Below are 23,959 nucleotides of genomic sequence, written 5' to 3'. Positions count from 1 at the left end.
GCACAATGAGAACAAAACTTTGTGGTTTTTTCTCATGTAAATAGTACTGTTTTAAGATACTCCAGAAATAACTTAATGTTGGTTATCTCTACACTGTGAACTGTCTTGCTGTTTGAGTGCTGCCTGTGTTCAAGGAATGCAGCCAGAGCTGTAGGGAAATGGTACTTTTGGAGAGAAATATTCTAACGAAGTTGAACAAGAATTTATACTTAGTATCTTAATCCTATGTGGTTATACATCTCAGGAAGCTTGGGCTACTGCTTTCTGGTGGAGTTGGGGTGTGTATGCTTGCAGTTCTGTAGAATAACTTAAAAACCCCATCAACTAAAATTAACTGTTGAAAACATCATTGTTCTTGGCAAGAACCTATTTAAAGCAAGTCTTTAAAATAATTTAAGCAGGTCATGTTATGTTGTGCAGCTGAAGCATCCTTTTATCAGACTTTCCTTTTGTCCCTTAATTGACTTAAAATTTTATCTCTGGTCACCACTGTGAGGGATAAGAACAGCAGCAGCAGTGTCGTGTCTGCGATGCTTTGTGGAATAAGGTGTCAAAAAGCTCCCTATGTTGCTGTTTAATTTTTGGAATATTAAATACAAGTAGAGTTGTGTGGTGAAGTGTTTGGTAATAGGTAAAACTAAAGGACTGAAATGTTATGACTCTGTAGACAACTTGTGACACATCATATGCTTGGGGCCTGAGATAACTTCGCAGAGATGTGACAATACTTAATGTATGGGGCCTGCTGCAATCAAAATCACTTCTCACTGTTTGATTGATAGTCTAATTGCAGAACACTGCAAAGCAAGTTAATGCCTTCTCCCTAAAGGATCATGTTAATTTCTGGCTCTTGTAATTTAGGTTGTGTATTTTGCCAGTCAAGAATGATAGTAGTGCTCTGAAGAAATTAATTATGTGTACAGTAGATCTGTAAAGGTAGTAATTAGTACATAATAGTCTGTAACTACTGGGATTGTTCCAGTACAGAATTCATTATCCATCCAACTTGCCTCAAGGGAAAACTTCTCGATCAGGATTCTCTTGCCTCTTTATGATTAGACTTTTAAAATACAATTCAACAATAATTTTGATATGTTTTCCAAATTGAAGTAAGGTCTTAATAGCTGAGTTGTGTTTTTCACATTATGGGAGTCTGAGTGAGAAAGGATAATAGAAAAATACAAACTTTTATGTAAGCTATAATTGAACTAAACATGAACAAAATATTTTTTAAAAGGTTTTGACAGTTTATTTCTGCTAGTAGATCATTGACTAGAAACTTCTGTTTGCATCTGTTGATTGGGGTATCTTATCAAGACTTCCTTCGGTTCTGGTGAAATTTCTACATGTTTTCCTTTCCTGCCTCAAAATGCTTGGATGTCTACATTCTAATTAAAGTGAATCATTAAGACTCAAGCTGCAGTAGTCTTTTGATTGCCACCTACTTTCTGTGGGTACATGGCATTTGAGGTCTAAATGCCAGCTTTCTTGGAGCAGTGAATTAAAGGCTGGTGTGTAGGTGGGCTGCTATTCCCACCCACTTCCAGCTTTTATTTGCCCTTGCTTGCAGCATCCACAGGAACACCTTATTATACCTTATATTTTCCATTGTTAAGAAAACATGCCAGAAAGTTTGAACAACTTACCTGTTCAGTATTTGAAATTATTCTTCTTCCCCAAAACCTTCTATAGTACAGCAAAATGAAAGGCATAATTGTGTATATTTTAGTTTCTTCACATGTGTTGAACAAATCCGTGTATTTTTGTTAGGGTTTAATTAAAACAACCCTTCTGGTTTGAACACACTTCGTTGATACTAATAACATGTTAATTCTGTAATATCCATGTGCAAGTTGATAGTGTAATCTTACTCATTAGCATCATGCAGATGTTAGTGTTACATTCACATGTGGAATACTCACCTTCAGCGTGTTTTCTTTGAGGCCCTGTTGCTGTTCCTCATTGAGCCACTAAATGTTCACTGCAGTTTGTCTTTGAACCTTATTGTGCCTTCTTATTTTAATTGTGCAAGGGACCTTTATATAAGAAGGGAATGTAGAACCTGGCTAGGAAGGGCATTTTACAGCAGTGTCTTGTGTCCTATGTTTGATATAAAGCAGGATGATTTTTTGAACTCCTGAAGAAAATAGTGTATAAATTTGTTCCTCCGTGAAAACACCCATTCTTAAAGGATAGTGTTTTATTTTGTGGTTAGTTTAGTGTTGGGTTTTTTTTAAATTTCTAGAGTAATGTGTTGTGGTTTAACACTTATACTATTTTAATCTATGCCTCTACCAGATAATGAGGAGTGCACAGAGTTAGACAGGCTGGTTTTAAAGTGGTGATGCAGTTTCTTTCTGTTCCTTCCCTTGCCCTTCCTAATTAACAGGTATGTCTTTCTGGCATGAATTTTATTTTTAACCCCCTCTGTGACCGGTTAATCTGCTGAAGCAGATAATCCTCTTCCTGTGATCAGAATGAAGGTTTTATCTTCAAACATCTTATTGAAATAATTAAGTTTGCATGCATTAAGTGCAGCTTTCAAGTTTTTATTCTACCATTGCAGTGATGCAATATTTCAAGATTGATTCTACGTCTGTGCAGCGTTTCTCTGTGGATATTACAAAGCTTATATTCACTGTTATTCCTGACTGACAAATGACATTACAAAAGATGCATCATTCTTCATCAACCCTTCTTTCTAGCTTGGCATAATAACATTTTTAGCATGGAGAGAAGTTCTGTTTCACTTACTTTTCAGGTATTTCAAAGTAATCACATAAGTAGCAGCCAAAGAATGAGGTCAGTGCACCATTAAACTTGAAGGAAAACTCTTTGCATTCACTTCCATTTGTTACTTTTTAACAAAAAGATCAGCAATTAGTACTTTTAAAAAATGGCTCTAATTTGGTATGCTGAGAAGCCCAGATCAAATTCATCAGAGAACTTAAATGTTAGCAGGCTTTTAAAGGTCTCAGAATTGGCCAAATTTCCTTTACCACAGCTCTATTTGTAGGTGTAAGGCACCAAGATTCAGTTTAATTACAGAAATCTCTACTGTTAAGCACAGATATATTGCACTACTTCAACTACCTACACTGCTTTGCCAACAAAAAAAAGACAGAAAAACCTATGAGCTCATTATGTATTTGCTTCTGGATTGCAAACTGCAGGTGGCTCCCTTGGTCTTCTGATTAATTCAGGCAGTGTGTGTTTGTTTGCTTTCCCTCCTCTCCCTCTCCTTTGCAAACATGTGGGAATCCAAAGCAGATGAAGATACAGCTTTGCAGTTTAGGCTCTCGAAGTTTTTGTGTGTCTTACAGGAATTTCACTCACACACTTAGGTCATCAGTCTTCAGATCTGTTTGACACAGGCGTGCAGCAGATTGGTTTGTTTTCATCTTTCAGTGTTTTTGAAATTGTTGTTTTTCAACAATGGAATAAATTCAAGTATCATAAAGAAGAAAGAGTGAGTTGTTAGTTTGCCATTTTTCACTCTTTCCTTTCCTTGTTCTTTGTGTTTATCCAATATGTAAATTGTCAAACTCGGGGATGGAAAAAACTTTGCATGGTTTAAATGAACTGATGCCCACAATTATTACCATCCAGTATAGATTTATATATGTGTCTCTGTATTTTGATATATTTCGTATGCATTTTTTAAATGATCTTAGAGTTATTTAAACAAAGAATTTAAGTAAGAATATATTTCTTGATTAATGAAAAAAAAATTTGTATATTATTACCAACTAAAGAAAAGCTTTTCTGCCCAGAAGTGTCAGGGGCAATTTGGACCTGATAATGATACCCAGCCTTGATATGTTGAAAGTGTGAAGAAGAAAAAAAAAAGAGGAGGGGGAAGAAAGGCCACGTGTTCTTTGTGTTCGGTTTTGCATCAGGTAGTGATGTTTAACTACACCAGTTGACTCTTTAAGAGTTAAACTTTATAAATAAACTTTCAGTAGTGATGCAGAGCAGCAGAGTTCCCAAACTGATCCCGGGAAGGATTCATGTTGTTCGGCTGCAGCTGGGCTATTGTTCAGGAGAATGGCAAATGAGGCCTCCCAAGAATTCGTTGCATGTATGTTCCTGTGTCATTTTTTTTCATATGAGGAAGCCTCTGTGCAACTGGTGGTTGTTCACGGCACCTGCTCCTGTTGAAGGGAGTGTGTGTCTTTTATCTGAGGATCATCAGTGCCCATTTCATTCACCACATCACAATAGGAATGAAATGGCATTCCAAAGGGGACAAAACAAAGGAAGATTTCCAATTGGGAGGCAAAATTTGTAAATTTTAGTTCTTAATATTTTATTTCAAATAACATTTTGGCACACTCACTTTTCACTAACTCAATTCCTTTTCTATATCAAAGGCAGTTTGTAACACTGAGTTACAAAGAATATGTATTTTATTTTGAAAAAACATACTGTGTACAATAGATGTCCTGTTGGTATGACCTACTAGTGATCATACTACTTATTTGCTACAAGGACATCAGAAGCTAATTATTCACCCCCAAATTTGTGTTTAAAAACCACTGTAACAACAAAGTCTTTTACTTGCTTTGCTTGGGAGTGTCTGAGAGTTCTGTGTTGATTGCATTTGACACTAATTCTGTGTGATAAAGCACGGTGTTGTATGATGAAATGGGCAGATGGCATTGTTGTAAATATTACTGAGAACAAATGAAGACTTTCTTTTCATAAATTATTCTGATGATGCTGATATTTAGACCACAAGTTTTGTTTCTGGAGGTCTGATGTGAGGGAACAGTGATACTTTGTGAAGATTTGCCTTTTGAAACATACCAGAAGGATGAAACTTCTTTTTTCAAGTTTGACACTTGCTGGTTTGAGACTATAGAGTTGTTTTCATCATGTGACAGAGAATAAAGAATATCCCACATTAAAACAAATTAAATCTATTTAGACTTTCTCAGAAGTTAGGCTTAGTCTCAGTTGTGCAAGTTTTGACTTTTTACTGTCTTGTTATACTCTCAAATCTTATATGCTTTCAGAGTGATTGTGCCATAGGGTTGGACAGATACAGGAATATCACTGGAGATCTCAGTCCACATTACACTTTCATTATGTTTCTTAGGACTTTGCTTTTCAAAGCTTTGTGGTATATTTATAAGTGGGAAAAAAAATGAGGGACAATTCTCCTAGATCTCCAATTTGTTATTCCTGGAGTTTGCTCTCTCTATGTGTGCAGCAGAGTTAGTATTTTTTCAGGGCGTTGTTGTTCTACCAGAGGGTTTGGATTGAGAAATTTGGATATTGTCTTAGTCAGCATTACGTAGAGAACTGCAATAGTTGCAGCGTCAGAAAATCAAATACAAACAGTCTGTATGGAAATTAAATTATATTCAGATTAAGAGACAGATGGGAAATAGTTTGAGGTCTGAGATATTTGAAAGCTGCTGTCTTTATTCATTGATTGCTTTGAGGAATAGCATAATGTATTGCACACAATTCCTGTAGAAATGGAGTTCATTTTCAGAATCAGCGTTTTGTCTGTTCTGCATCCAGGTCAAATGCTCTAGTGTGGAGGTGATTGCTTCAGTTTTAGTTTAATTGGCAGTGCTTAACCCTTTTGGAACTTCACTAGGACAAGTTAGTCTTCCCCACTGGAGGAGCAAGGATATGAAATAAATCCTGTGGGTTACTTAGTGACTGTAGTGGTTCTGCAGAGACACACTGATTATCCACCTGCCTTTAGTGCCACTTTCAGTGCTGAGTTTGTAAAGGCTCTTCCAAGTTTGTGTGTGTTTGCTGCTGCAAAACCATTGTTTGTTTAAGACATCTCTGGAACCAAAAGTGTTTCTGAAAAATATTAATAATGAAACCCCTGCTGATCAACTTTTCTGCAAGTTTAAATAAGTCATTTTGTCAAAAAGCTTCAGCAGTAGAATTTAAAGAGAATTTAAGTAGATTTGGAGTGAGAACAGCCACGTAAAGGCTTAAAAGGGCTCTTTTAAGAGTCACAATGTTGTGATTGAGCTACCTTAGTTATAATGTCTTATATTTTAGGTGGTAACTTACAGAATTCATGTATTAATTTGTTATAACTGACTTCTCAGAACTTGAAAAGGAAAATCTTGAGGAGGAAAGGTGGAAGAGTTAGTTGTGGCTATAAAGAAAAGTCATGGGGAGGTGAACTCTCAAAGGCACTGGGTTTTTCCAGTCTTTCCTACAAAGGAAATTGGTGCATTGTTTTGGGTTTTTTTTCCTACATTTGGTGTCTCACAGATTCCCATTAAAGAAGAGTAAGAATCACTGCATGTCATACACACACAAATGTGTGTCACCCACATACACACACTCCAGAAGTTTGGAATTCAGTGTGATAACTCTGTTAGTACTTAGTAAATTCTGTACCTGCTGCTTGCCTTGTTTCTCTAAGAGAGATGGAGCTTTTGTTGGTATCAGCTTGATAAAATACAGCAGAGGAAGAAAGGCAGTTTCGTATTCCGAAATGTCTCTTTGAGTCTCAGTGATGCAGTGCTCAAATAAACTACAGAACATTTAACGAGGAGCTGAGGACAGAGACACATGTACTCGGCATACCAGGGAAAGGGATTGTGTACAAAGACTAATTAGCATGAAATATGAATACATTCATGAAGGAGTCTTGATCTATAATGCTCTTACAGAGTGTATTTTTTCTACGAATTGGATAAAAAAGAAATTCAGAAGTTGAACTGAAAAAAGAAGCGGGTTTTGTTTGTTTTTAAACAAATAAAGATCTATATTCCTGGAATAAAATCCCTTCTGTATGAATAAATAAAAATATTAGACTGAGAAGAATGCTTTCTCTATTGTCAGAAAAAAATAACCCATAAAAGGTACTCTACTTCAAGTATTTTTTTTTCTTTTTGCAACTGCATTTTTCAATATTAATTTCAGTTAGATACTATAAAAATATATTTAATTTCAAGATCACAACATGAAATGTTCCAAACCAGGTTGAATAGGGCTTGGACCAGCCTGGTCCAGTAAAAGGTGTCCCTGCCCATGGCAGCAGGTTGGAGCCAGGGGATATTTAGTGTCCTTTCCAACCCAAACCATTCTATGGTTCCATTCCATGGTTTTTACAGTAATTTTTGTTATCTGAACTGTTAAATTTTGGCAGTTTTCCTAAACTGTGGCTTCTGTTTCACATGGAAGAATTTATATCTTTATATGTACATAAAGTACACTGATGATGAGTTGGAGGCGAATCACTTGTCACTTCTAGGCCTGTGTTCTATAGTTCTGTGCAAGATGGTTTTAAAACAATGTCTTTTACCTTTTCCTGTGTTGTTTGTAGCTGTAAATATGTTTTCTGGAAACTTGCTCAATATTGGTAAAGGAAATTCCATATGTGGTTACTACTGGAAAGCTGAGTGTGGTAGTGCAGGTTCTTCAGCTGAAGTTGGCCATGAATTTGTGACCCAAGTGAAGAAGGGGAAAAATAAAAAAGGCTAGAGGAAAGGATGGAGAACAGATCAGTTCCTTGCCAGGAGAGTTTGTACTCGTTATTAAATAGACTATGCACCTGTATTTCACTATCCTGAGAGCTTCCAGCAGAGTTCTAGGAATAACAGTGTATTTGTTTAAATAAATAAAACACCACCATAAAGAAAGATGTAGTTATAAGCAAAATTTATGATCTTACTTGTTAAATAGTTCTTCTAAGTCTGTATTAAAGGCATGTTCTCTGCATCTTGCAACAGAACCATAGTTAGCACATACTACACTTCTTCCTAAATTTACTTTCTATCAAATGAACTAGAATGTGGAATTTTTTCCTCTTGTAAAACTGACAAAATGTGTCGGAGTTGTGGTCTAGTTCCAGTTGTACACTGTGCTGACTTGCAATGATTCTGTATTTACAAAAAATGGTCCCCCTCCATGGGTTTTATGTTTTATGTGCAAAACTGTTTTTTCTTTCCTTGTTGCTGACCAAAAAAAACTAAAAAATGTCATCTACTTTTTACATGGAACCTTTATGTGAGATGATAATTGTTTCAACTATAGTGCTCTTATAATGCTTTGAACAGAATACTCTGCCACTGCAATAATTTCTGCCATATGTACATAGAGTAAGGATAATTTTGTTACCTAAATGGATAAAGGTTCTTTGAAGAAAGAGACATTTTAAAGCTATCTAAAGGATTAAAAGTTAACAATCATGCTATTAAGTTACTGAATTCATTGAGAAATTACAAATAATAGGTACACAGGCATTAGCACAGATAAAAGCTGATAATTTTGTTGAGTTATTGAATTACTTGTTAATAACTTTAAAGGATGTAAAGTTGTAATTTCATCTCTCAATATTGTGTGACTGTTACGTGTCTTGTGCAATTGTGAGAAACTGAAACTTCTCTGAAACTTTATTCTTTCAGATACCTTTTTTTGTTCTCCAATGTGGGAATATAATTATTTTAGATTAGTACTGCAGAATAATTTCCCACAGTGAAAAGGCAGGTGACAAGAAATTTATGGCTTAAAGGCTTTCTAAAAGTAAAAAATCCCCATGATCAAAGTCAGTGTGGAATTATCATTAAGTTGGATATTCTGAGTGGTAGTAAAAGAATAAGTTTTGAGGTTTTCCTTTTGGTATTTTCATTGTTGCATTTAAGACACTTGGATCATTAGCACAGAGATGCTGCCTTTTTGGTCAATCATTTTAGCCAAATTTTGCTTATGTTGGTAACATAAAGGTAAGCAGGTTACACCTGCTAACTTTAGAATACAGTGTGGATTCTGTCTCCGTATATTCTCAGAATGTGCTGAGGTGAACAGTGGAACCTGACAGTGTTGGTGAAGGTGAGAGACTGGTCGCTGTTTCTGCACTATTTTTAGTTGCTGCAATGCAAGAGGCTTAATTTAGTAGTACTCTGGTAGGTCCCCTAAGACTAATCCTGTAATGTGGAAGTAATTTATCTTGTATGTCTTAAAGGCAGATAATCATTGCCCATGTGTTCCATGGGCACCTGGGTGTTTGCAAAACACTTTAGGATACTTGGACCCCAAGTAAGCTTTTTCAAGGTAAATCTCTTAAAGGTGATAGTAACATACACAGCTATGTAGGGCTGTCTTGAGGCTGGCTGAGCCCTGTGTTTTATCTTCAGCAGGTGACTGAGAACAGATACTTAGTAAAAAGGGTGTTTACATGTTTACACGTGTTAAAAGTCTGTCTCTTGATGTACGTAAAATCAATTAAACAGTGATATTTCCAAGCTTCCAGCAGCTGACGTTTTGCTTTTTATGCAGAGGTCACATCTTTACACGTAGTCAAGTCTTCGTTGTATTTTGTCTTCAGTGAACTCATGATCTCTCAGCATTCATAACCTGTGCCGTTGCTCTTCCCTTGTATTTCAAACAATTGTGTTGGTTTCCAGTGTTTTAACCCTACTGCTTCTCATCTTCCTGGTTTGTTGTTTCCTTTTTCTGTCCTTACAAGTCTCATTAATTTATATATACTTTCTCTGTATCTTCAGAGACCACAGAGGGGCAGACCAAAACTGTACATGATACACAGAAGACACACAGTAAGACATCAATGCTGGCCATTATCCAATAAGTGTCAGTGGATCTACACCAGTTACTGAGTGAAACCTCAGAGTTTTGGTTGTCACCAAATGTCCCCATTACTGTTTGTTTTTCAGAGAGTTACATTAGTATTCCAGAAAGGTTTCACTGTCACAGACTATTGAAACTATTGGGATGACCTTAGATAGAGTGATCATTAGTCAGAACGATGGTGACAATGGGCAATGAGTCTTCCCTGTGACAGCGTGGGCTGTGCTGTTCCAAACAAACCACTGCCCTCTGATGGGTCTGGTTAAAACCAAGTAATTCTGCTCTAAAGGCTGCAGTAGCCTTGTCACCAACATAGAATTAAAACACTTGTGTTGGTGTACGGTTAGGTTGAAAAGGCTGCTTAGTATAGATTACATGCAACTAATTAGATTTGATACCATCTACCACAAGGCCACAGTTTTGAACATTTGTTTGTGGAAGACTTATTTCTCAATGTTTTACAAATAGGAACTTTCATCCTTATTTATATTTATCTACTATCAAAACGGTCATTACCATCAGCTTCACAGGGCACTGCATACCGGTTGTAGAAATTAATGGAAATCTATTAGGACACATAATTTCCCAATTATTTTTAATAAGATCCTTTTACCCTGTGAAGTTCTGCTTTGGACCTGATGCCTAGGAAGGCATCCTTTTCAATCCTCCTGGCTTAATAAAACAATAAATACAAGCTAATTACCAATATTTTTTTTCATACTCTAAATCAGTAGGAGTATAGAATTCTTTTTACTAAACAGTAAATCAAATTTCTACGTACTAAGTCAACGGAAATTTAACATTGTGTATTTTACTGTAGGTCAGAGTGTATGGGTAGGATGTGCCACATAACACTCGAAAAACTACAGTAGATCTTGATGATGGTAAATGAGGAGTTTGGGAATTAGATATGTCCAAGTGAAAGAATTTTTCATGTATGTATATTTAAAACCTTGATGATAGAGAAATGCTTTAAGAAGGAAGAGGATACTGAAATATGCATTTGGAGATGTGTGTTTAAGTTTAAATATTTTGTCAGGAGTTTTAAATGTCAAATATCACAGTGATAGACAAAATCAATTTATCATGTCATTTTTAGTAACATTTTAGTCTGCTCCATTAAACACTGATATCTATTTAACTTGACTGTGTAAAGGGATTTTTTGATCTTTTTTTAGTTTCATTATTTGCAAAGTTCCTTTGGAAAATGTGATTCCCATAGATGTCTTTATTGGGGAAGATGAGCCTTTTACAGGCCTAATTAAGGCAAATAGGCGAACTCTTCATTTAAAAGATATTTATTTGTTAGACTTTTCATAGTAACAGCAGAAAATGAGTTTGTGGGAATCTTGATAAAATATGATAGCAGTTTAATGACTTGTAGTTTGATTTGTTATTTTTTTTTCTGAGGTTTTTTTTTTTTTACCTTTGGAAGTTGTATGGATAAAAGGTGTATCAGTTAGAATCTGGGAAATCATGACAGCTGTCCTGTCTCACAGTTCCATGGTGATGGTGGCCTGATGTCAGAGGAAAAAATGTAACTGGGACATGTGGCTGTTTAAATTAGAAGTGCTATTACAGGCAGCATTTTATTTTCATAGGCAAATGTCTTCTCTGACCCACATAAAAACTTAGTGTATTCGTTCTAAAATGCATTGACCGGTCTCATTAGTCAAGCACTAATATATGGGCTGGAATGACCTGTGATGTCTCAATGCCCACCAAACCCACCAACCAGCATCTCTTGGGAGCTGATCCCAGCCCCTTCATGTGGAGGGTCACATGTGTTGAAGCGGTGGCAATGGCCAAGGGAGGAATGGGATTGCACAATCCTGAGGCTTTCTTCCATATCAGTATTCATGGAGAAAATGGGAGAGAAGAGCTCATGGAAAAGGCTACTGGCTTTTACTCCAGCTTCTTACAGCACATCTACAACACAGTAAATTAGGCCCATGGAGGATATTTTCAGTTTAATCCTTGTTTGCCTGCTGTTGTTTGATTTCTCATGTTCATCTGTGTTTCTGTGGCCGTTTGCATGTGATGAATTGTTAATATTTGCACTGTCTTACAGCAAAAGCAACATCTTTTGGATTGGTCTTTAGCAATAAGTAGAAGGGTAGTTGTGGTTGTCTTTTGGATTTTTTTTGTGCCTTTTTAGTTTGTTTGTGTGTTTGGACTCTTGTTTGTTTTTTTTTTTAAATAAAGCATTTGTGGCCCAGACATGACTTAGTTTCAAGCTGTTGATAGAAAACTGAAAGCCACCACAATACAGTTAATTAAGTCCACTTTAACTTTACAACTGCTGCACGAGTTCTTGCTGTAGATCTTCAGAGTGTGCTTGAAAATTACACTAGTTACAACAATTTTAGGGCAATTTTAATAGAACAGAAATATTTCATGTTAAATTCATAGAAGTCATTAATTGTGGTGGTCAAATATAATAGCAATCAATTATAAGAATAAATAATAGGAGTGTAGATCCTCTACTATTTTAAAAAAAATCCCTAATTTGTAAAACTAAGTTATGATCTTTTTTCTTCTTCCACAGAGCATAATCTGTTGGGTTGATGCCACTTCCTTCAGCTTGATTACATTAATTAGGCAAAAAACATACAAGATTGCAAGAGGTTCCATGTTTTTTCCTCCCTGTTAGTTTTATTTTTTTTATCTTAAGAGCTCAAACTAAGATTCAGATCAATTCCTTGCTTGCTTTGTAATAATTTTTTTTTAATGCTGTACCAGATATTTAGCTCTTCTGATTGCAGAAAGGACAGAGTGACAGCAGGAGTGCTTAATTAATTTTACTTCAGGAATTGGTAACTGAGTGATTTTAGGTGAACTGAAAAATGCCAGGTGGCACTGGGAATAAACATGAGATCCCACAGCTGCTGCCTCAATTGACAAGAGGCGTGTCTGGCATCTGTTAATGCTCTTGCATTTATCTCGGCATATTTGGGGAAATGCTTTGCTCATTGTCAAAGTTAGACACCAAATGACAGTGTGGAGGCTATAAATGAATTTGGATACTAAACCACTTTAATCTCAGTTTATGCAGTTCATCAATTGCATGACCCATGTGTACTGCAGGAAAGGTGATGTGATTGAGGAGAGAGTGGCTTCAGCTGTGTGAACTGTGGCACCTCCCAGAGCCCCCCCTCCGGGGTGCATTGGATATTTTCTGGTTTCATTGGATACAGGACTTCATAGAGAACACCTGCTTGGTCCCTACTCTGTTTAACCTGCACTGCTGTCTTCTGACTTGCTGCTGGTGTCAGGTTTCTGCTTGTTCAGGATGTTTCTTCCAGGTAACAAGTGACAGGACTAGAGGAAATGGCCTCAGGATGCACCGGGGAGGGTTGGATTAGACATTAGGAAAATTTACTTCACAAAAAGGGTAGTCAAGGATTGGAACAAGCTGCTCCAGAAAGTAGTGGAATCACCATCCCTGGAAGTGTTCAAAAAAACATGTGGATATAGCACTTGAGCACGTGGTTTAGTGGTGAACATGGTGGTGGTGCTGGATTGATGATTGGATTTGATGATCTTAGAGGGTTTTTAAAAATTCTGTGATTGTATGAGCACTTCTGCACTTTTTGACAATCAACAGGTCATTTGCATAGTTTGGCTTGAGCACACAGAACTTTGTCAGAGTTCGTTCTGCTGCCTGGAACAAGAGCTTGGACGTGTTTCATCTTCTTCATGGAAACAAGTGCTTAGTGGAAGCTCCCAGGCTAAACCTGAGAGCTGTGCTCCCTGCCCAGACCTTGGGCACTGCTACAGCTCTCCATGTGAGTGGAAATGATGTGTCAGGGAGAGGGAAACACTCAGTGATGGTGTATTGGGGAGGAAAGAGAACAAGTGCAGATTAGACACTACTTTGTTTTACTTTTCTCCCTCTTCCCCCTTTGTTTGAATTTAATTTCCATTTTTGAGTGCCTCTAGAAATAACACGGAAATAAAAAACGATCAGTAGCATCCCAACATCATCCATTTAGCCAGGCTTCAAGAAGTTTGATTATGTTGCAACAGAATTTACTGAATTTTTGTGCTACAAATTACTTTCTAAACCTTCAATGGCATTCGTAGACCATTATTCCATTTTTCTACTAAGTTCTATCACATAGGGTTTTTTTGAGTAAATTCAGTGTAATTATTACTTTCAGCTGTTCAGCTCCACTCTTATGGGTGTAGTTTACATCCCTTGCAACCATATGTACACTTAATTTTTTTATCCTGTACTTCTGTACTGGCTATAGTTCTTTTCTCAGGTAAAGGGAATAACTAAGCAATTAATTTCCTTTGTATATTTACTTTTGCTACCAAATACTAGTAAATGCAATTTGGAAACCCTTTGCCAGATGGAAATAAGATGAAATTATTCATTCATTTCCCATGACAATATAAGGATGTTTTTGTTCACTGTGTGTAGAGGGTTGACAGAAATTGGGGATTAAGGCTAAGGTGAAGGCAGGTTAAAGCTCAAGTTCACCTAAATCTCTCCTTTCTTCACACTGTAATTCGGTGTTCTCCTTTTTATCTCCCTTTAATTTTCATTCTTGTCGGATTCATGACTGACAGTTTTTGCTATTAATTCTTATTAAAATTATTAAAAAAAAAAAGGTATTTTATGTGAACCGGACATTTCAGCTCATAGTAAAATGCTTTAACAGCTTCAATACCATTAAATAAAATAATGTATATTTCTAAAAATTTGTCATGACCACTTTTAATGCCATTCAGGAGCTGAATTAATGAACAGGTGGGAAATGATAATTTTCAAGAACCATGTATCCTTACTCTTTTTGCTGCAGAAGTACAAAAGTACTGATGGTAGAATATTTTTCTTAATTAAGTCTCTAAAGTATTTCAACATGTTTTCCTATGTTCTATGCCATGATTATCATTAGTCTTGCTTAATGTGTTTTAAACTTCTATAATGTTTTGTTTTGAACCCTAAATGGGTTCTGAGGGTTTCAAGGTGAGCACGTTCACTGGGATTAAATGAGTTCCCAGCTGAAGGTTCTCACTGAAGGGACACCCTCAAGCTACACATGTGCTGGATAATGTCAGATGAACAGCAAACAATCCCTTGCAGCACATTGCATCAGCTATTTCCTCCAACACCGATAAACAAATATGTTATTACTAACAAAATAGAACTCTAAGTTAGAAAAAAAGTTATGTAATGTAGGCGTTTAGATCTGTCTTTTCTGGTCTTTAGGAAGACTTCTGTGTATGCTAAAGCTGGCACATGCTCTCCTTTGGCTTTATCATGCTGGCTCTCCTGCCTTTTCCCTCTTTTGTCTGCTTGAGGTAAATTATAAAGAAAAGTAAACCCAGCCAAAACCTTCTACAGGCCTAACTGGTGTGAGATAATTACATGTTACTGGCTATTTTGCCATTTCGATGACTGCTAATTGTTGTTTGGGATTTTTTTTAATGCTCTCCTGATTCTTATTTCATCCCAACTGAACAGGAAAATCACTTTAAACAACCAAGAGAAGAATTTCCTCCATGTCTCGGAAACAAAAAATCCACACATGTATGTGTACCTGTTTGTGTGTGTGTACATATGTATTCCAAATACATATGTGAGTCCAAATATTCATCTACATAACTTTGTATGAAATGGGATTAGCCATCCTGGAGAAACACAGAAATGTAGGGTAGGGGATTTAAAAATGCTTTGCATAAACACAGCAGATGTGCATGAGCTCTGTCTGTTATCCCAGACATGGTGATCTGAGGACAACCTGAGAAGCTCTTTGGAGTCTGAACTCTTCTGATACACATGCTGCTTTCCTGTGGGGATGAAACACTTGGACTTCTGGAATTCTCTACTGAGAATTTGGAAGGAGATATTTGTCACTGTTGCAAAGCATGACTTGCTAGAGAACCTGGCCCCTTCTTGCAGGATTCTGCCATCCTTCCAGGTCTGTTAATACATGGGAGGACTGATAGAGACTTGATTAGTATGTTCTGGGAGGTTAAACAGTTGACTATGGAAGGCTGAATTTGGATCAAGCCTTACCCAAGGTGGGGAAAAAGCTTGTCATGTTCTGAAAGAAGAAAAGCAAACTTCATCAGGGCAGTTGGATGTGAATGGCTCAGCAGGGAGTTGGGGAGGAACTGGACTCTGTGGAATAAGGCTTCAGAGCTGGAGAGCTAAATTCTTTCTTTCAGTGTTTTATTGCTTAGTCACTTAGGGTCAGAAAGTAAGGAAGTTTCTCCTCTGCTACACCTTTGTTTATAAATATGACCATTTTTGTTATGGAAACTTGGGTATGATAGTCACCAGGTCTAGGTGCTGCCTGTAAAAACTTGGTTTAAAAAAAAAAAAGCTGATTTAGAATGAAGATCTAAACCAGTACCATTATCAAAGTGCTGTGATGAATAATGACAGCACTAAACTCAAGGTCTGTATGAAGTAATAGAACTGCTTGAGCTTCCAGATTGATTTTTCAACTTGCTTTCCCAAGCTACCTTGTGTTGTTTGCTGTAAAATCCTTCTTTCATCTCTCCCTCTGGTTCTGTGCTATCAAACCAAAATGTGTCTCATCTTTAAGCAGGAGATTGTGAATGGAGAACCTGACAAGGGTCAGGATGTTGGTCAGCAATAGTCTATTGATTCTGAAAAGTATCAAGTATCTTTTTAATTGATTTAATTATTTTCCATAATTCTGTAATCCATAGCTCTGTCACAGTTGAGTCACTGCTGAAATGAACTGTGTGATCAGAGGGAGAGAGCCTCTGATAGTAGAGGGAGGAGCGTGGCTTTGTATAGCTCTGATGCTTCATGTCAGCTCAAGTGTGGGTCAGTGGTGGGGAAATTCTAGTAGTTGTCTAATCTAGAAATTTTAATAATGTCTCTTTCTGTCTATGGGTTTTGGGTTGGTAAGATTGGTGTTCATGCTATATTGTGACTTAATGCAGTCACATAAGCACCTGGTTCTAGTGTTTCTATGCTTTTTGTGAATAGGCATGAAGTTAACTTTGAAATCTCATGCATGGAAAGATAGGAACCTTTGGAAGGAACATCTTCTCTGAGCTTTTTCAAATATAAAAAAATTTTAATCCAGACATTTAATATTTAGAAAATGAATTATTTATAACTGATGATGTTATAGCCCTTCAGGCTTAAGTAGGTAAGAGTAGCTGTAGTTTATTATAAAACTTCTGGACAGGATGGTCTGTGTTCTGAGTGTGATTCCTAGTTTTACATCCGCTAGGGGAGTGCACTTGGATACAGGTGAGGAGAGGTAATAAGGACAACTGGTTCTTTGCCGTGTACAGGCAGAGTTCCTGTTGTGAATTGTGACTCAGCCCGTCCTCTGTGTGTGTATGAAATATCATGTGCTTAAACCCCAAACCACTTTTCCTCTTTTGATACTGTAGTAACTGAATAATTTAAAGCCTGTTTTAGGTTGGGCTCGTGTAACACCTTTGCCCTTGAACTCTTGCTCACAGAGGTGTTTCTCTCGCTGTTTCTAATCAGGTTACATGATTTACCACAGTAGGAAGAAGGTTTCCTTTGTGTGAGGTTGACATTTGGTAACGAAAACATTTGTTCCTCTTGTTCTCTTGTTAATTTTTTTACCTCTGCAGTTTTGCAAGCCACAAGACTGAGGTGATTACACACTGAAATGTGTGTGTTTATTGTCATAGCTGGTTTACACAGCAGGTTTGTCTTTGAGGTTCCCAACTACTGTGACAAGTCCAGTGCTTTTTGAGTGGGCTGTGGGGGTGTGCGTTGCTCAGCACTTTAAAGACTCAGTCATATATGGAGATCTGGAGGGTTTAATTCTTAAATGGATCGAGTTTGGAATAGGTCATTGATCTTGTATCATTTCTCTCACCTGTCTCAGCAGACACAAATCCAGGCTTTGCAGTACCTCCTGTTGATATAACACAGCTCATAATGTTTGTTGCCTTCTCATGGGACAACTAATTTTTCACTCTCGGGTGGTTTTTTGTTTGTGTTGTTGAGTACCTGGTCTTATTTCCTTGTTTAATTGAGAACAATTAGTGATAAGGGTCTGATTACTTGATGTAGTGTCACTTTAGGATTTTAAATGGCAGCTCATTATAGTTAAAGGGTCAGTGCAGGTGGGAATTTCAAGGATTATCTGGTGATTTGTAGCTCTGCTTTTACAAATACCAAACCAGCTGGTCATGTTAGGATTGCAGAGAAATGGCAGGGCAAGAGGAGAGCAAGTGTTGTTTTCTTGTTGAATCATCTTTTCTGTTTAGCTTTCCCTGCTTTAAACTCTTCAGTGGTAGCTGGGAATGAGGGAACTATCTGGTACTGGCCTAGTTATCTCTGGTATGAAAATGCCCAAGGTAAATTGTTCAGTGGTATAAACCCAATAGAATTGCTTTGTGCCAGATGCTTTACAAGTAGTAACGTGTGTAAGGAGACAAATATCTGTTTTCGAAGTTCTACTTTTTTTTTTATTATTAAAGAGGATGAAACAGGTTTTATGTTATTCTTCACTCTAAAAATGAACATCTTTTCTTAGGAGATCCCTGTAATGAAACACATGATAACTCATTACAGTACAACAGAAAACAGTACTCAGAGAAGAAAACTGTGTTTAGTCTGCTTGAAACTTCATTTTAATTTGACTTTCCAATTTTTAGTTACTTTTGAATGACTTAAAATATTCATTAAGTTCAATTACTGTTAAGCGCATTTAGATTCTATTCCTTCAGTGCCAAATATGTTACGTGATATTGAAAAGGATATAAATCCTTGTAAATGGGTTTACTTAATTAATGCTTAAGAAAATTCTGTGAAAATTGACTAATTTAAATTATGCAAAAAATCAGCTTATATTTCAGGTACTTCAGTTCCACATTTCTATGTAATTTTAAGTGCTGAATATAAGGCTAGTGATCATTGCTAATTTAAAAGAAATCAATTGAAAGGTATGCTATTGTCTTAGTTGGTTTTGCTCTTTACCACTGACAGTATAAATAATTAGTCAAAACATACCTTTGTTTGGTGTGATAAATATCAAATTATTAATGTTGTTGGTTTGGGATGGAGAACTTATTAATATTATTAATATATCAACAGAGGGCACTCGTGTGCTTTGAAGTGACACCAAGTCCCTGCATTTTTAAAAGTGCTTGGAATAAATTGGAGCTGAAGTGAAATTTTGTGGGTTAAAGTATTTATATATTATTTGATAGTGCTTGAGAAAATTGGTCATTGTCATATTTTTATTTCATGCTCCTTCTACTTTTGGAAATTTGCTTTGTGTCTTTTGGTGTTTTACAGTAGGTTGAGGGAGTACAGTCAGTTTGCCTTGAACTGATTCTAAAAGATGCTTTATTATGGCTTTCTAATGGAGTTTCTATTAGCTAAGATTGAACAGTTGTAATAATGAATCAGAATTTAATAAATACTTTTTTTCCAGCCAAAAAGCCAGTAGAAGAATCGGAAGAAAAGAAAGCAGCTCAGTCAAAGAAAAAGATCAAAGAATTAAGAGTTTTGGATGGAAAATCCGCACAAAATTTATGTAAGTGATGCGAAATGCATTAGGTCAATATCTAATTAGCACATACACACATGATTGTTCCTAATTTTTCTTGTGCCATTGTTTTTTTCTAAAAACTACTGATTTAAAGTGAGTCTTAAATTCAGAAATGTTTAAACACATCTGTTTTGAATTCACTGTACAACTTGGGGAAAAATTAAAAAAAGTAAAATGGAAAAATGATTTAGACTTAAATGGTAATGAACTGTATTGTTTTTATAAATTGATTTTTTCGTTAATTGTTTTGGACTAAAAGTGTAATTAAATGATGATCACTAGTTTGGGAAAGGCACAGTGTTGATAGGTTTTTTTGGTTGGGGTGGAGAGGCCATTCCTATGTCCTTTCTGGTTAGAGTAATGGAGAAATAGAGCTTGGTGGAGGTTAGAATTTTAAAGAGAAAAATATTACCAAATAGGCTAACTTAGGTGCAAATACTACTACTATAAATTGTAAGGAAAAGAGCCCCACCTCTTTCATTTAACTTACTTCTTCTCTCTTTAATTATGGAAGGAAATCAATCATTTTAGAGTAGTAGATTCTTTTTGTTGGAATTAGAAATACCGTAACATGTCACTAGTCCAACTATGCCCGTGGCAAATAAGTGTGTAAAACCAAATCTGTGCATTTTTTTATTACCAAACCCATGAGCACATTTTCTTGAACAGAAAATCAACTATGACACAACTGATATAAAACTTCAAGTTTTCAAAACATGGATGCAGGATAATTAGCCATAGCAGTTAGGCTGAATGTAGAGCACTTTATTAAAGTGTTAAGCTAATCTATCTGTGTTTAATACTTTGTAGTTCTTTGAATGGGGCTCTTTTGAGATTTCATAACATTCTGAGTTCAAATTGCTTTGAGAACTCCCCTTCTGAAGGCTTTGCACTATATGAGACTGGATGTGGCACTTAGTGCCATGGTCTAGTAACCACAGTGGTAGTGGATCAAGGGGTGGACTTGATCTCAGAGGTCCCTTCCAACCCTGCTGATTCTATGATTCTATGTTGTCTCTTGTATAAGTTGAGCTATCCTAAAAAGTGGTAGAGTTAGGGCATTTTTTCTTTCTTTGTCCAGCTCTTCATCAGCCTTTTGATGTGGCATTTTTTGTAGAATATCATAAATATCATTTATCCAATTGTAAATATAGTACAGCTATTCATACATGGTTATGAAAGCAAAAATAATAATAAATCAAGTCCTCTAGTGGCTGAATAGGTGTGTTTCAGTAGTAATGTCATTAATAAAGATCAGACTTTATTGCTAAGTAAGACTGCTAGTGAGCTATTGAGGCTGATTAAAAAGTTACAAGTGTTGTCATACTCTCATTTCTTAGAGAAGAAATTCATTATAAGTCAAATTGCAGTGTGCAGTGTGCTTCATCTAGCATTTGTTTGATATAGGACACTTCTTAATTGTGAAACCTAATTTAGATGAAGATATGATTTTTGAATTGCTAGAAATTAAGTTTGCTGTTTTATATCAATCTTTTTGACCTTTTTGATTCTAATTATGTATTACTGAATTTCAGCAATATTTTTGGGTTCTTTCCGTTTGCCTTATGAAGAAATAAAAAATATCATTTTAGAGGTTGATGAAGAGAAGCTGAGTGAATCCTTGATTCAGGTATGTGAAAATATGTCTGGTTTTGTTCATAGCTTGTTTTTTACATAAAAATGTGTGAAGGTATAGGAATTCAAGAGTAAGAGTAATGTAGAAGGTTATCAGCTACAGGTGTATCAGTTGTGATTACTGCTTCATTTATTTCACTTCTACTGTTGAATATGGTCACATGTAGCTGTAAAACTGTCTTTAAAATACCATTAACAGAAGCACCTTGCAATCTCCCACTTGATGAAGCTTCCCTTTCAGAAGGAAATCTCTGAGAATTCTGTTTTTTCATCTTTGAAGACAAGCTGAAGAAGATTTAGGCTTCTTGTGGAAACAGCTCTGCAACAACTCTGCTTGTCTCTAGTGAGAGATGAAATTACCTGAATGTTTCAGGATACTGCTGCAACTCAAAAACCATCTGCAAATGAAACCTTCTCTCAAGCTTGTTTGGTATCATTGTGAGCTCTTAAGTCTCTCAGCTGGAGACAAGCAAGTGTGGAATACAGCTTCTTTACATCACTCTCTGATTTGCTCACTGTAGGAGGGTCACAGCCCTTCATGATCTCTGGGGAACAACAGTACAACAGAGAAGCACGTAAAGCTTAGAAGTTGTAAAGATTTAGCACACCAGTAATACTGGTGTTGAATTGTTTTATTTAATATCATACACAGATTCAGATTCTAGCTAACATACTGAGCTTCAGTTTATCCTTTCATCCTTCCCTATCTCCTTTTTGCACCTTTGTCCCATTGCCCCCGAGGTTTTTTTTCCATTAATTTTTTTCTTTCTTTCTTGAATGTGTAAATTTGTTATTCCAGGGACACGAGTCTAAACTGAGTTGTCTCAGTACAGAGTCCTAATTTTATTTAGGACTCTTTTATTAATCAGGAATGTCAGGTTATGTGATTAAGAAGCCTACAGGTTTAGGAAAATCAAAAATCAAGGGTGAGAAAACAACCCCACCTTGGATAGCTGAAGTAGAGAGGCGATTCAGCTTGGTTATCTCTATGGCAAATGCAACTCAATAAAGTAGCTAAACCAGTGGTAAGTCAGTGCTGTTTTGGTCACAAGTCACAGTGACACCATATGGGCTGCTATGAAGTAAATTAACTTGGTCCCAGCCCAACCTCATACACTATAAAAATGGCAAATGTGATTGCAAGGTGTATCAGGTCAAGGATTTCCAGTCGAGAGGATAATTTTTATGCTTTTGAATAGGGTACTTCTGAGACCTTATCTAAAATACTTGGTACATTTCTCAAAAATGAATTTAAAATAGAGAAGCTGAACTTAAAAACTACTTAAGATGATTGAGGGATAGAGAAACAGTCTGCAGAAGGAAGCAGGAAAGATTGGCTTGATTAGATCAGCAATATAAATAGCTGTGAGGGATGTGACTATGTTATAACTGTATGGGGAGAGGAGTGATGTATGTAAGCACTGGGGAGAAAAATGAAGTTGCATAAGTAAAAGGTAATGTTATCACCAGAATAAATGTATGTGAGTTCATCATGAATGCAACTGTCTAGAAACTCAGCAGCCCATAATCTTCAGAAAATGAAGGCTTTGGAGATTGGTCCCTTTCTGAGGGGAATGGTGTGGCAGAGCCACTTTCAATAGCAGGGAGATGCAACTGATAACCTGGAAGAGATTCCTCTGTGTTTCAAGGGATATTCTTAGAAATATATTGGGGTAAATGGGCTGTATCATCTATTTCATGTTCTGTCTATTCTGGTTTATTTGTATTTTAATCTTCAACTGAGCTATTAACTAATTTACCAGTTTAACAGTTTTCAATAGTACTGATTGGAAAAACTGTACAAAGCAAACCTCGCTTTCTCCCATGCTTAGCAAAACTCCCACGTGCTAAAAATGCATGTGTAGAAACTGCTTTGTTTTAAGTATCAAAGTGGTGGAAGTTAAATGGGTATGGCGTAATTGAGCAAATAGCAAAGTGTTTTTTCAATTTTGCTTCTCAAGCCCTTGTTTCTTGCCACTTTTCTAAGTTACGGTGTAATACTTAGTAAAATAAATTGGATTCATGAGTTTAAGTAGCTGGTAGACTCTATACTGTTGTACCTCTTCCTTGAGGACAATGCTCTACGGAAAAATGTTTTCAATTGCTTTGAGGAATTGTCTTTGAGGGAGTAAGTTTTTGTAACCATACAGTTGTCAAACACCATGTTTAGTGCAATTCAGGGCATTGGGACAGTAAGTAGTGACTGATAGTTTCAGCCTTTTAATGTCAGCCTTAGATTCCTTTTCATGTTTATGTTAACCATTGTTATTTACCTTATTTTTATGTAAACCCATATCATCATGAATACGTTATGAAATTGTTTCCTGAAGTGCTGACAAGGATTTGAATATGTGGTCACTGAAGGCTTTATCTTTTTTTTCAGTTATTCAACACATTTAATGAAAGTATATATATATATGTGTGTGTGTGTGTATCTATATATGTATCTAAAAAAGGAGATGCAGTGGTAGTAGAGTGGGACATGAGTTTGGGTTAATAGGAAAGGAAACATACTTAGGTTTAAGCACAAAGCTACAGCTCAATTGTGTGACATGGAGGTGAATCTCTCTGCCATGTATATTGAACTCTGCTTCCTGAGACATTCAGCAGCTTCTTAGTGTGAGTATAAAAATGTCTCTGTAACAGGGATGTTTTGTATGAGACTGCTTGTCATCTTTAGTTTTCTTTATGGAGGTGGATGAATGTTTGACTCTTTCAGCTTGGAGAATTACATTTGCTATCACTTGCAAATTTGACAAATTAGACTGATGCTTCTCCAAGTTGTACCTTGATTTCTCCTTCAAGCCTGGCAGAGTGATCAGTAATCAAATTCTCAACATGAATAAGGATATTGCAAGAGTGATGGCAAGATTGGTCTGTTCTAAAAATAAGACATCTGTACCTCTAATAGTGCAGATTTTCTCCAATTAGGATTTTTATATCTGAAAAAAATATGCTTCTGCAGTGTTGGTTGCTTTTTTAACAGTCTCATAATTCTTTTCCTATTGATGCTTGCTTGAATTGAAATGGTTTTCTTTTAATTAAAGAATTACATTGTTTTGATTTCAATTGGTCTATATATGAAAGTTTAAATACAAACTAAACTTCTGCTGAGTATCTCTTAAAACAAAGTGTTCTTCAGTCTTAATATAAATACTTAATACATTTAGCATATCAGTATTGAGATCTTAAGATCATATACTAACTAATAC

At 36.2% G+C, this 23,959-nt stretch overlaps 1 protein-coding gene across 6 annotated transcripts in view; it reads left to right on the top strand.

The window, feature by feature from the left end:
- Positions 1 to 23,959, top strand: part of DIAPH2 (diaphanous related formin 2) — a 199,630-nt gene that overhangs the window by 48,034 nt on the left and 127,637 nt on the right. For all 6 annotated transcript variants that reach the window (XM_051788472.1, XM_051788455.1, XM_051788466.1 and 3 more), the window contains 2 exons: positions 18,996 to 19,097; positions 20,648 to 20,742. In XM_051788472.1, the coding sequence (XP_051644432.1) occupies positions 18,996 to 19,097; positions 20,648 to 20,742 (197 nt within the window). The remainder of the gene's footprint in view (positions 1 to 18,995; positions 19,098 to 20,647; positions 20,743 to 23,959) is intronic.

This window comes from Manacus candei, unplaced genomic scaffold (assembly GCF_025592945.1).
Source record: "Manacus candei isolate 608988 ecotype Guabito, Panama unplaced genomic scaffold, ASM2559294v1 h1tg000003l, whole genome shotgun sequence".
Classification (NCBI taxonomy): Eukaryota; Metazoa; Chordata; class Aves; order Passeriformes; family Pipridae; genus Manacus; species Manacus candei.
Note: the sequence above shows the minus strand (reverse complement) of the source record. Positions and strands in the feature narration are given on the sequence as shown.